Below are 14,051 nucleotides of genomic sequence, written 5' to 3' on the forward strand. Positions count from 1 at the left end.
AAAACTATACAAAAAGTTGCCTTGCTCCTTGGATCATTGTTTTTAGCCTCCACTTAAGTGATACTTTTAGTAGACTTCCCAAAGTCTATACTTTTAGCAATAAGAGAATAAGGATGGCAGAAAAGGATTTCGTGATTACAAGTTTGATTACAAATTTCAAGTTAATAGGCTTCTTTTCTCGGAAGCAAGTGGTGATATTAGGTTTTTTGAGGTAGCAATTCAAAATTTAACTTTTTCGAATGGATTAAGAATTTGTATTGAAAAAGACATTTATAAAAAGATTGAAGCAAAAGCAGCGTTGATTGAAACAAATTGTGTATACAAGCCAATCCTGGTGAGGATGTGGTACATGCATCTATTCACAGTGTATGGATACATAGAAACATTTTCATGCCAAAATATGAACCATTTTACGTTTTTCTTTTTGATGTTTGAAAGTTTTCTAGCACTTGTTTGTGCAGTATGTACTGCGGGCAGCAAATTGAATCCTGCAAAGTTTTCCCCTGCCTCCCCATGCCCCCAATCTTATTATCCAGGCATTTAATGGCATCAAATGAAAGGGGGGGGGGGCTTTAACAACTGGGTTGTCCATGGCTCGTAGCTTGTGTCTCGGTGGGCCTGATGTTACTAGTTTAAATTGTTCCCTCCGTCCCCATTGGCTGTTTTCGGGAATGTGGGGCCCAGGGCCAAAAACATCTGCGGACATTTATTCTACACAATTTTTTATTTTTTTCCTAGATGCAGGGCTTCTTCTGGTTATTTTAAGCGCAGGGCCTGTGACCGCAGCCCCTGGACCCTCTGAAACTGACATTGATCGCCCCCTTTATTGTGACCCCAATTGTTGCGTAATATGAGTAATTATGCACAATGTTTTGGCAGGCACGTGACCTGGATAGTGGAACCACTTACGTAAGTTTCCTAGCACCTCAGAACCCCCAGAACCCATGGTCGCTGGCAGTTTTGTCTTGCGTTAACCTTTTGAAATGAGGACAGATTTCCTGTTGCGGTGCAGTTGCTGTTAAAAACGATATTATTTTGATGCTGCAAGTGGACAAGAAAATACAGTGTTGCGGCGAGGCAAGTACCAAAAATTTTTCAACAAGCCTGTCTCTTCTAGGAGAAAATGTAAATTCGTTTCAATTGCTTTTTCCTATATTTATTCTTATAGCTTCGTTTCAAGTCGAACATGCCGATAAATCGCGGTGCTGGCCACTGTTCTTTTAGTGCTGAAGCAACTAAAGTCTCAAAATTCGTGCGGCATAAAACAATGCCGATTTCGTTGTTAGCATAAAACAGGTCAATTGATCACATATGGTGTAGCTTTCTTTGAGCTAAACCTTCCAAACACTCACTAGACAGCTGAAGTTAAGCACAAAAGAACCGCAATAGGTGAACAAAGGTAGCAACAACACTAACTTTGTAGGCCCTCAGAATTGCTTCCCAAAATGTCATTAACACATTTCAGGAAGTTCATTTCAAGGCAATAGCTTTATAAAATGAAAAATTCAGCTGTGTTTGATATTTAAGGCAGTGAGCACCAGTTGAGAATCACCAAGGTTTTGTTGCTTTTTTGAATTTGCCTTATCTCTTTGAATTGTTTAATCATTTGACATTTATTTACAGATATCTAAACTATTTTCCTGCTGTGTGGTCCAAGATGCGTTCTCTAAATTATGTAAATGTGCAATTAGTCTTTGAGCAATGTCCCTTGTATGATCAAGCTATCCTAGTTGTGTACAATTGTCAGAAGCTGAGAGTTGTGACTCTCATCATCGTCGTCACATCACAATCATCGTCATCCATCATCATTATCACCATATCCTTTGTTTAGAGGCCTACTTTTCCATGTCTGTAGTCAGACTTATGATGGTACTCTTCTGTTTTTTCTATCCTATGCTTCCTTTTCATTCCGGTCCTTTTGCTCTGTCACTATCCCGGGGTGTGCACTCCTAAGATTTTGTGAACTAGCTTTAGAAAAAAAAGCTAAAAATGATATCCGGCTTTGGAATTTTTAGATTCACTCAAAACTCCATTTCTACTGTATATTAGATAAATTTATGAAGGCGGGAGTTCACAGAATGCTCAAAGACTGTCTCAAAAATCATCCTTTAAACATACCCATAACCATACTTCACAGTATCAAGAAATTATCAAGAAAGATGGCCAGTTTCTGGTTTTCCATGTTCTTTCATTAAATACAGCTAGTATAATAATGTGAAGTTTTATGTAAAATGTAGAAGACTAAAAAGAAACTTGGAATATTTACATAGTAAAGCAAATACATTGATGATCTGTATAGGGGCTCATATTAAAGTTTTTTTGGGGGTATAATTTGCTGGAATCAAGACAATGTAAATTTTGGCAATTTTGTTACAGAAGTTTGTTCTCATATTTGTACTCAAATCATCCAAACTTTATGTTGCACCAATCTTTCCCCAAACAAAAATTTGAAGCAACTCACAAAGTACTTAGGGCATCTCACCCCCTCCCCCCATATCCCTCTAACATGCACCTCTGCATTTACATGTCAATAAGTTATTAATCTAAAAGCAACATAAATGTATTTTGAAATTAAAATGTAAAAACATCTATATATACTTTGATGGTTTTGAGCTGACTAGCTTTGACATTAAAACTTGAACAGAATTTTCTATGTATGCAGATCAAAATCTACCACTCAGATAGAAGGTAATAAGCTGGGATGTTGTTTAAAACCCAATGTTTCCCTGCATGAAGCTTTTATATGGTTCTAGATAATGCCCTGTGTAATTAGGAGTGATTGAGAGTGATTTGACAATTAAATAAAATTTCCTCTGAAAATTTGCAGCCTAATATCTAGTAGGGGAGAAGTATAATCTTACTGTTGATGTGGTGCTTAGATGCCTAAAGGGAGTCTCTGACAATAACAGTTCTAACTCTTGAAGAATGCCAAGTCCCAGGATAGCTGATTTCTTGAGTAACAGCAGTTCTCACAGTTCCATCAATGCCCTCAAAATCTGCTCTGTTCACCGCTCTTTCTTGAGGTGTTCTTGTTGGTCTCCGTTGAGGATGTTTGGCTACTCTTCGTTCCACAATCTGTATAATTGTAGCAAAATTATTCTTTTCCATCACTAAGTCGTCACACAGAACAAAGAAAAAGGAAAACTTTGGCGCCAGGTGCCATGGTTACCAGAACACCAGAACAACACAGGGAGGACAGCCTCTTTGCTGTTGTTTTTGAATAAATCATGTTACATCACTGGTTACATGGAGGCCAATACCGATGGTTTTGTTTGCAAATAATGATTGGGAAAAAATCAGCTCTGTTGCATGTTATCAAAAAATAACTGGCTTGAGAAAAAAAACGAAGATCAGGCAACCAGCTTTAGATTTTATCAGTTGAACAGACACCCGGCCTCAGAATAAATTGCTGGAAATGATACCCGGAAAGACGTGCACATTCTGTCAGCAAAGTGTACTAAGTATATTTTGACCCCTCCCCTCCCCCACCTCCTTCCTTCTCCTGTCTTACATGCCCAGCCATTATAGTTTCATTTATTCCAATGCCACTGCCACCCAATGGTGGAAGAAAAATTGATCTGAAGAAAGTCAATGAAAAAAAAACATAACATTTGAATTTCATTTTTTTCCAGTTAATCAATAGCAGGAGGAAATAAACATGAGTGCAGTGGTAAGAGATAATAAATATATTTTTTAAATTCATTTGGAATTGAACAATTCTATGATAAATTCTCTGTAGTTAAAGGCAAACTTCACTTCTCCATTTTGTCACTGAATGTTTATATATGAGGGGCTGCAAAAGTATGGAAACGGTAGGTCAAAATGGTAGCTTACAGTGACCACAGGCCTAAGCTACCAAATTTCAAAATTAGAATTATTGGGTGAAGAGGGGCTTGGAAACGATAGGTTATGGTGGAAAAATGCATTTGCCATTTCTTCAACTTACTGTTAGAAGAATATTTAATGAATGGTTGCTTTGCGGGAATATACACTTACGTTCAAAAAGTATTGGGACACCCTTCGAAACTTCGAAGACATTTTCTGCAACAAATTCGGAAAGACTTTTTTAAAATCTTTCTCATTAAAAAAGTACGGCAGTTATTTCCATGAAATTTTTACAAGACATTGTTGATATTTTGAAGCCTTTTATGTACGCCAAAAAATTAAAAATACATCTACCATAAAATTTCTATAGGTCTCGAGACGAAAACATGGAAGCTCTGAAAACTCAAGAACTGAGTTAAGAGAAGCGCTTAAAAATTGCTTTCTACTATAATAAAGTAAATGGATTTTGCGATATTGCATCAATTCTCGGCTGCTCAATGAGTGCAGCTTTTCTGGTGTGTAAAAAGTTTTTCCGTACAAGAACAGAAAAAAATTTACCAAGGGTTTGCAGACCAAAGAAGTTTACGACGCCTAGGGACGACAGGTCTTTACTGAGGGAACTGCGAAGAAATAGGTTTGAATCCTTACTAGATATTATGTTGTCGTGTAAAAGGAAGCTAATTTTTGGAACATAAGCAAAAACATGGCTATAGAAGTCATAAAAAAAAAAATTTTCCAGCGTTATAAGAAGAAAATGCTCTCTCAAAGCAAAAATTACTCATCGACGATGAGTACAATGGCTTCTCCTTTAATGTTATGCAATTTTAAAAGTAGCTTGAATAAATGCAATAATTTAATAAATTTGTAGCATTTTCGTCGATGAAGTAAACTTTTTTTGAAGCTTAAAAGTTTGATTTTATAATTTCTTTAATAATATTTTTTGTTATGCAAAGGTGAAATTAAAAAGTTGTATTTGTTTGGACAGCTCTAAAATTTTTGGAAGGTCATGTGACTTTGCCATTGTTAGGCCATTCAGCCCTTCTGCATATTTTGCTGTTATAATCAGGTAAATCGAAAGAATCCTGTGTTTTCTTGGTTATTCTTCATAAGTTGAAGCTTTGTTAACTTTTTATTTCATTTTGGGGATACTTGGGCCTAGATTATTTGTAGAAAGACTGCCTAAATCTGAAAAAGTTTCCGTTGCAAAACCAAATCCAACGCAACGCCATAATTCGTTTATCGAATTCGTCCCAATACTTTTTGAACGTAAGTGTATATTCTAAGTCAGAACAAAGGTGCACATATTAAGTTCCAAGTTTAATTAAATTATCTTATGCTTATTAAATTTTGTCTGTACTTTGAGCCATTTTTTATGAATCCCAGAAATTTTCTAAAGCACCGGTCTGACGCTTCCCTAGCATTTTGCCCATAAAACAGTAAGCTAATCTTTCAATTTTATTTTGATTCAAGAGCCATTGAAAATACGCAAAAAATTTTGTGGCAAAAGCATTTGTCACATAACCCTCTTAACACTGAACTTCTGTTTTAAAAACCTGCCAGCTTAGGCCTTTTGCTTCTGTGTGTCCCCATTTTTAGCGCTGTTTTCACATTTACAGTAGTATCATGATCGGTAGCATTGCAGTTAGGAGGTTGTCATGTGTTTTTCTGTTGGTTGTCAATGTATTGAAATTTTCATAATTTGTTGAAAAATTGAAACAAAAATTTCCAACACAATACTGCTTTTCCTGCATAATGTTACAGTTTAATTTTTTAAAATATTGTTGTCTCTTCTCTTTATAGAATTTGATCATCAAAATTCCCCCACTCTTTGTTTTTGTATGTCCTCTGCTCGACCTTCATACTACTCTTTAGCTTGAATTATGTTCATCTCAGAACATATCTTAAATATCTCATTCTTAAATGATAAAAAGACACATAGTGTTTGGGTTTTATAAAATTTCTACATTGCTGTGCTTTGATAAAACTATTTGCTGCCTGGAAAGTGACATTTTCTCATAATTTTGTAGAAAACAACACAGAGCATTTTACAAAGGTTTTAAGGAAAATGTTTTCATTGTTGTCTTCTTAGTTAATGGTATCAAATTATTTTCAGTGTATAATTTGAAGTTAAAGCAATTTGAAGCAATTTGAATTTAGAAGGCATGCCCATATTCATATAGCTTTAATTGCTATTTTAGGACATTGAACACATTGCAGCCAAAGATGGATTCGAAGGAGACGCTAATGATTTAGTAGATGTGACAATTGAAGAGAAATCTAAAAACATTGTTGTAATTGATGATGAACTGTCTGTTCAGGAGCAGAAAGACTCCTCTGAGGATTCAATGAAGGATCAGCAACTAGTCATTTTGGTAAATCTTTGCTCAATAACTTACTAGTCATATTATTCTTACATTGTCTATCAAAGTTATTAAGATGATTTAATAAGCTGAAGCAAAAAGATTACAATCTCTGACTTTGCTGCAGATTTTCAAGTTTAAAATTTTCTTTGAATAAGCAAACATTTTGAAACCTGCCTAGCCCAAACCATTGATCATATGACCCTCTTAATGAGTATAAATTGTCAGAACATAGATCCAAAGCTCTAATCTAGGAAATATTTGGCCTATTTCAATCAATAGCAGAGTATACCCTGCTATGGAGTGTAATAGGCCAGCCAGAAATGCATCAACATGATCAACAGTTGCCCAATTTTTTCGCTTTTATGTAGATATATTTTGAAACTGCCAGATGGAATAACAACCAGGCTCTACCTATTATCAGAAACATGTCACCACTATAGTTTTTGGCATAATGTTGGTTATCTAGTATATCTAGTTGGTGGTGGAATAACATGTTTTGATTTTTGATCTTGAATAATGTAATACACTAAACGTGACAAAAGTATTAGGATGATGAATAACAAAATGGCAGCTCCAAAACTAGAATTCTAACAATGATTGAACAAATCTTGCTGTTTTGGCAGGATTCTAGAAATAGCGTCAGCAAAAAAAAGCAATTCCTAACAACTTCAATTTATTTCCTACCTTTCTATGATAGAAAAGTAACAAAATGTCAGGGAGAAATGGAAAATATCAATGTTTTTGTTTCAATGCTGAAGACACAAAAACAACCAAAAGAGAATGAAAAGCAATAAAAATTGGGTCTAGCGTTCATTTGTTTGCTGAAACTGTAAGAAAGTTTGGTTGCAGATAGTCTACAAGACATTTTATTTACAAGAACAGTAAGTTAACAAGGCCGACTAAAACTCAAAGAATTGCATTATTTCCCATTTATTGTGTTGGTGTTAAAAGTTTAACTTTTATCTAAATTGCCATTTGTTCCATTAAGAGGGAGAGCCCTCTTAAAAATATATATTAGAAATTTTGAATCCGCACCACATGTCCTTAAACAGCATCATGAAATGCCTCTAAATGTGCAAATCAATTAAATATGTCTTCACAGGCAGGGGCTCTTTCCCCTTCAAATCACTGCTATTTGGTCTCGGTAAATGAGCCAAGCCAAAATTACAGTAATCAGTTTGCAGGCTCCAAATCATCCATATATCAAGCAATCTCTAACAAAATTAAGTGGCTTTACTTTTTCAAAGGTATTTCACAGTGCTGTCTTTTTTTAGGTGGCAGAGAGTATGATATTCTAGAAACAATATGATTTATGACATCACTCTTAAGAACACTGTTGTTGTAATATTCAAGTTCTTTATTCCACCAACATTGAATTTAGCGACACCTATATATTGTTCTCTTATAAAAAACTGTAAATTTAACCTTGTTTTATTTGTTGTTATGTTTTTAAAAACTTTGCCTGAAAAAAGTGCAGATTGCTTGCTGATGGCAAAATCATATAATTTGGTTTCTTGTGGAATAAGAAAAAATGTCACCAGTTGTTACTTTTTCATGGTCAATAGTGGTATATTACTATTCAACTTTTCATCTCTCGCATAAATGTAATTTAAGTCTATGTGCTACTTTGAAGCTTGAATTTGCCTGAAATTCAACCTCTTTTTCAGGATAGTGACTCAGAGGAGGCCAACGCCAACACGGAATCAGAGGCTCCTGAGGTGGTAAGTAACCTCACTTTCATTCATTCCAGCAGAAAGAAACGAGGCAAGTTAGGGAAGGTGAGATGTAAATGGTAAGTAGTTAAAACGATATAGAACTTTTAATGCATGGAAACAATATCAATATTTAATGTGGAGTCTTATTGAAATGAATTAATTCATTTTTAACAGTCGGCTTTTATAGAGATATCAAGCAAAATACTGCTACAGATATTTTCATTTCATTGGCTAAACTACTCCTAATAGTACAAATTTCATGGCAATTTTTCTAGCAGATACCAGCTGAAGGGACGCGTAAAGAAGAGAATGATGAAGCAGTTGCTATGAAACATGAAGATGAGGAAAAATTTGTAAGCAACGAGGTCATGACTCCTGACTCTACAAGCAAAGAATTAAAATCACCAGCCAGAAATACACCTAACCTTAATGCTACTCTTAAAGTAAGTGGTGTCTCTCAATTTATCACAATTTATGAAATTTTTTCAGAGCAGAGCTCATTAATTGAAGGTGACATTTATACGCTAATTGAAAACAAAATATTGTGATTCTAAAATAATTAGCCAGAAGACCACATTTTCAAGTCTCTTGCCCTAGGACTTTATAGAGTATTCCTCCTTTTAACAGTAATATCAGGCCTCTGTGTAGAGTTCACTCATTTCACAAAGTACTAGATTCTTTGGAGATTTGCTATTGTTAATTGTCTCAAACATTTATTAGATGCAGTTCCGTTTGCCAAGTTTAATCTGCTGCGATGAAAATACAATCTGTAATTTTTGGACCTCACATGAGATGATTGTATGATCTTCAGATTTGTTGTTTTTCTCAAGTTTATTTGATATCTTGGCATGAGCTTTCCAAATCCGATTTTTGCGCAATTAAGCAAACCAAATAGTACTTTCGCATTTTCTCTTGAAACTTCCGTTAAAATGTGGTGCTCTAGAATGTATCGTTCATATGTCATATATATAATAAATATGTTTCTTACATAACAAGATTAGATGTCAAAATCATAAGGAATAGTATGCTATTAACTTAATCCTTTTGCAAATATTTTGTTGTTTTCGTTTGTTGTTTCTGATGTATCTTTTTGTTTAGTTATACTGTTCATATTTAACGTTGTTCTCGCTCTTTTAATTATCATCAGGAGGCCCGTGAGATGCTTGGCACCAGATCACTGGGAAGAACTCGTTCGCAGGACAGAAAACGGACACTGAAAAGAGCCAGCTCGTCTCCCAAAGCGACCCCAAAAAGTGGAAAGGTGAGTGTTTTTAAAAGTTTAGTTGATATTTTTAATTTACTAACTGCTGTACCTGATGGAAGACAACAAGAAAATGAAGCTGAATAGTAAAGTCGAGAAGGGCACCGAAAATATCTATAGAATGGTCCCAGGCTACAATCCCTAAGAACGGGTGAGGAGAACTGTACTGGAAAATTAGTCCTGAAAACAGTGTCAGCGAACGGTTCTGAGATAACTTTTAGAACAGTTTTTTAAAGCAGTTTTGTAGAATGTTTTTTGCAGAATAGCTTTGTAGAACGTTGCCATAGAAAAGCCCCAAGGGATGGTTCAAAAGAATGGTTCAAAAGAACAGTTACTGAGGAAGTTGCAGGAATTGACTCATAGTGCTAGCCAGGGGCGGACCATTGGTCAAATATTGGGGGGCAAGCCTATTGTTTTAATAAGATGACTTCACATTTCCCATTGTTTTAGAACAAAAGACCATTGTCCTCTGCTAAAGTATTTGGGGTCGCCCCCTCTCGCACCCCCCCCAAGGTGTTCGCTACTGGACTAGCCTTTAGATTCTTCAGACGGCTACTTGTAATTTGACTGTTGTATTGAGATATAGTCGAAGGTTTTTGACCTTGGAATAGTTAGACCCATATGCTTAAAGACTCCTTGCCAACAAGGAGCCTTTGCGCGGGTGGCCCATTGTCCAGGCGACGATCAAAACGACGGCAGTAAACTTCTACAGATTAACCAAGATTGATTTAAGACTGTCTAAAAATGCATTATGGAATGCTTGCGTAGCGCAATGGCTCGTTGTTAGCATCGAGTCTTAAGTCAAATAAATTTCAGTGAATTGGGATGGGGATGCAACTTAAACCCACCAGCATCGTGAATCGTGTCTACAAGGAGAGGCACGAGGCTTTCCTGAAACGCCCCACTTGCATATTTTCCATACCTGTCATTCACCGCACCAGTTATTCTTCTCAATTGAAGTAGAAATATTCGCCATTTATTGTCAAACGTTTAGACATTTCACGTCATGTTTCAATCTATTTCAGATAGTTTAAAAATTCAAACGAGAATACTTTTGATTCAGATCATAATACTTTTGATTTCTTCTGCAGGGCGGGAAGAGAAAACGAAATTGATATGGCCATTGTACACATAGGCCTTTTGGAAGAATAATTGTGAACGAAGCCTTAAACTATTATTCATTTGAGTTATAAAAACTAAAGACGTTAAAAACAAAGTAAAGTATGCATTGAAAATGTAAAGTTAACATAGGATGGCACATTGAAACCCAAAACCATACCATAAAATTCAAAAGCCTTCGATATTTTCAGAGGACAAATTCAAAAAATTGTTCTCTGTGTCGTTAAGTATCATTAAAATATCATGGATGTCATCACATCGTCAGACATTCAGCATTATCACCATCCCTGTCATGACTACTTCCAACGACATCATCATCATCGTCATCATCATCATCATCATCAATCAGCATCATCATGAACATCATAATCATCATAATCATCATCATCAATCAGCATCATAATCATCATCATCATCATCATCATCATCATCATCATCATCATCATCATCATCATCATCAATCAGCATCATCATCATCATCATCATCATCATCATCAATCATCATCATCATCATCATCATCATCATCATCATAATCATCATCATCATCAGCATCATCAATCAGCATCATCAATCAGCATCATAATCATCATAATCATCATCATAATCATCATCATCATCATCACCATCACCATCACCATCGCTTGTGTTGTTTCATTAGATTTCTCGGTAAAAGAATAACGATATAGTCAGTATTTGTATGAACGTGAACGTAATAGTTTTCAATTAGTTAGAATATCTTGGTTTTTATAAAGTAAACATAGTTCCTGAAGCAGCCTTAACGCACTTAGTTCTATTTAGACTAGCTTGAACTCTTAAATATTAATTACATCTTTTAGCATTTATTTTTAGTGAACATAGAAAGAAGATTTTAACAGAGGGTACAGACTTTGCAGGATAAATCATAAAGTTATGTTAGTTGGTACATTGCCTAGCAATGAATTTGATAACAAATGTCTGGGAGATTTCATTTCAATTTGTCCTACTTCTTTTAGTGGATCAGTCATTTCCTTTTGCAAAAGCAGCTATTATTGATAACTGTTGAAACTTGCACCAACTTACATTCGCACTTGCATCAACAATCTATTTCTTACCATCTGTTCGGAATCTCCAAAAGAGATCTGCTTTTCAACACGAAATATTGTTTTTATAAATTCTCTTTTTTTGTAAAAAGACAAGGTTTACTAAAATTAGCGATTATAGGAAAACTGTTTCCATTCAAATCTCTACTTGTTGTCAATACAAGCTTTTTTTAAACAATTGACGTTAGTTTCTGTTCCTTTTTTATTCATAAAATTTCTGTTTTTGTGGTTTTATATTTTTGGCAAAGGAGCAATGTCAAAAAGGCAATACTATAGCCTTACCAAAATGACTGATTGTCATCCCAATGTAAATTCTTTCTTGTTTATAGAGTCTTTTAAAACCTTTTAATACCATTTTCAGCTCATTTAGACCAGTTATTGTCAATATAAATGTACATTTTTTCTTTCAATTTTTTGCCAAAAAAGTAAAGCTATAGGCTAACGAAAATGACTGATTTGGGACCGATATTTTTTCATTCTAATTTCTCTTTTTACACCTTTCCAGAGGCTTTTAAAACCTTTTAATACCTTTTGAGCTTATTTTGGCCTGGTATTGTCAATATAAATAAACTATTTATCACTTCCATTTTTTGGCAAAATTCAAGGCTATAGGCTACCAAAATGGTCGACTTTTAACCGATATTCTTTCATCCTAATTTCACTTTTTCCTTAGGCCTTCAAATCGTAAAAAGTCCATTTTGAGCTCATTTAGAACAGGAATTGTCTATAAAAATTCACTATTTATTGCTTCATTTTTTTGCAAAAGGTCAAGGCTATAGGCTTACCAAAATGGACGTTTTTTGACCTATATTTTTTCATCCTAATTTCAATTTTTTCTTTTTTCTAGAGGCTTTTAAAACCTTTAAATACCATTTTCGGTTCATTTAGACCAGGTATTGTCAATAGAAATTCACATTTTATTCCTACAATTTTTTGGGGAAAAGGCAAGGCTAAAATTGTCGTTTTTTGGCCGGTATTTTTTCATACTAATTTCACTTTTTTCTTATTTATAGAGGCCTTCAAAGCGTAAAAACTCCATTTTCAGTTCATTTAGACCAGGTACTGTCTATAAAAATTCACTATATATTCCTTCATTTTTTTGGGAAAAAGGCAAGGCTATTGGCTTAGCAAAATGGACGTTTTTTGACCTATATTTTTTCATCCTAATTTCAATTTTTTCTTTTTTCTAGAGGCTTTTAAAACCTTTAAATACCATTTTCGGTTCATTTAGACCAGGTACTGTCTATAAAAATTCACTATATATTCCTTCATTTTTTTGGGAAAAAGGCAAGGCTATAGGCTTAGCAAAATGGTCGATTTTTGATCGATTTTTTCTTAACCTAATTTCACTTTTTTCTTATTTATAGAGGCCTTCAAAACGTAAAAAGTTCATTTTCAGTTCATTTAGACCAGGTACTGTCTATAAAAATTCACTACTAATTGTTTCAATTTTTGGGAAAAAGGCAAGGCTATAGGCTTACCAAAATGGTCGATTTTTGATCGATTTTTTCTTAACCTAATTTCACTTTTTTCTTATTTATAGAGGCCTTCAAAAGGTAAAAACTCCATTTTCAGTTCATTTAGACCAGGTACTGTCTATAAAAATTCACTTTATATTCCTTCAATTTTTTGGGGGAAAGGCAAGGCTATAGGCTTAGCAAAATGGACGTTTTTTGACCTATATTTTTTCATCCTAATTTCAATTTTTTCTTTTTTCTAGAGGCTTTTAAAACCTTTAAATACCATTTTCGGTTCATTTAGACCAGGTACTGTCTATAAAAATTCACTATATATTCCTTCATTTTTTTGGGAAAAAGGCAAGGCTATAGGCTTAGCAAAATGGTCGATTTTTGATCGATTTTTTCTTAACCTAATTTCACTTTTTTCTTATTTATAGAGGCCTTCAAAACGTAAAAAGTTCATTTTCAGTTCATTTAGACCAGGTACTGTCTATAAAAATTCACTACTAATTGTTTCAATTTTTTGGGAAAAAGGCAAGGCTATAGGCTTACCAAAATGGTCGATTTTTGATCGATTTTTTCTTAACCTAATTTCACTTTTTTCTTATTTATAGAGGCCTTCAAAAGGTAAAAACTCCATTTTCAGTTCATTTAGACCAGGTACTGTCTATAAAAATTCACTTTATATTCCTTCAATTTTTTGGGGGAAAGGCAAGGCTATAGGCTTACCAAAATGGTCGATTTGTGATCCAATTTTTCTTAACCTAATTTCACTTTTTTCTTATTTATAGAGGCCTTCAAAAAGTAAAAACTCAGTTTTCAGTTCATTTAGACCAGGTACTGTCTATAAAAATTCACTCTATATTCCTTCAATTTTTTGGGAAAAAGACAAGGCTATAGGCTTACCAAAATGGTCGATTTTTGATCCAATTTTTCTTAACCTAATTTCACTTTTTTCTTATTTATAGAGGCCTTCAAAACGTAAAAACTCAATTTTCAATTCATTTAGACCAGGTACTGTCTATAAAAATTCACTTTATATTCCTTCAATTTTTGGGGAAAAAGGCAAGGCTATAGGCTTACCAAAATGGTCGATTTTTGATCGATTTTTTCTTAACCTAATTTCACTTTTTTCTTATTTATAGAGGCCTTCAAAACGTAAAAACTCCATTTTCAGTTCATTTAGACCAGGTACTGTCTATAAAAATTCACTATATATTCCTTCATT

The 14,051-nt window shown here is 34.3% G+C and overlaps 1 protein-coding gene across 3 annotated transcripts; it reads left to right on the forward strand.

The window, feature by feature from the left end:
- Positions 1-885: 885 nt before the first annotated feature.
- Positions 886-11,246, forward strand: LOC135688146 (uncharacterized). Of its 3 annotated transcripts, none has more exons than XM_065204869.2 (7): positions 886-1,077; positions 3,633-3,670; positions 6,024-6,197; positions 7,856-7,909; positions 8,182-8,346; positions 9,051-9,164; positions 10,256-11,246. In XM_065204869.2, exons 2-7 carry the CDS (start codon positions 3,659-3,661, stop codon positions 10,277-10,279), a joined length of 543 nt encoding a protein of 180 aa, XP_065060941.2. In that variant the 5' UTR covers positions 886-1,077; positions 3,633-3,658; the 3' UTR covers positions 10,280-11,246. The 3 variants fall into 3 exon arrangements, with proteins under 3 accessions (XP_065060941.2, XP_065060938.2, XP_065060940.2); XM_065204866.2 differs by having other exon boundaries at positions 890-1,077; positions 8,179-8,346; XM_065204868.2 differs by lacking the exon at positions 886-1,077 and adding an exon at positions 1,113-1,556 and having other exon boundaries at positions 8,179-8,346.
- The last annotated feature ends 2,805 nt before the right edge of the window (positions 11,247-14,051 follow it).

The sequence above is a fragment of the Rhopilema esculentum genome, chromosome 19, assembly GCF_057945365.1.
Source record: "Rhopilema esculentum isolate cy_ngs chromosome 19, ASM5794536v1, whole genome shotgun sequence".
NCBI classification, from domain to species: domain Eukaryota; kingdom Metazoa; phylum Cnidaria; class Scyphozoa; order Rhizostomeae; family Rhizostomatidae; genus Rhopilema; species Rhopilema esculentum.

Bases quoted from the DNA above. Each gene is read 5' to 3' on its own strand.
- LOC135688146 (XM_065204866.2), top strand. The intron at 6,198-7,855 runs GTAAATCTTTGC...CCTCTTTTTCAG, and splicing joins ATCAGCAACTAGTCATTTTG to GATAGTGACTCAGAGGAGGC. The intron at 9,165-10,255 runs GTGAGTGTTTTT...TTTCTTCTGCAG, and splicing joins CGACCCCAAAAAGTGGAAAG to GGCGGGAAGAGAAAACGAAA.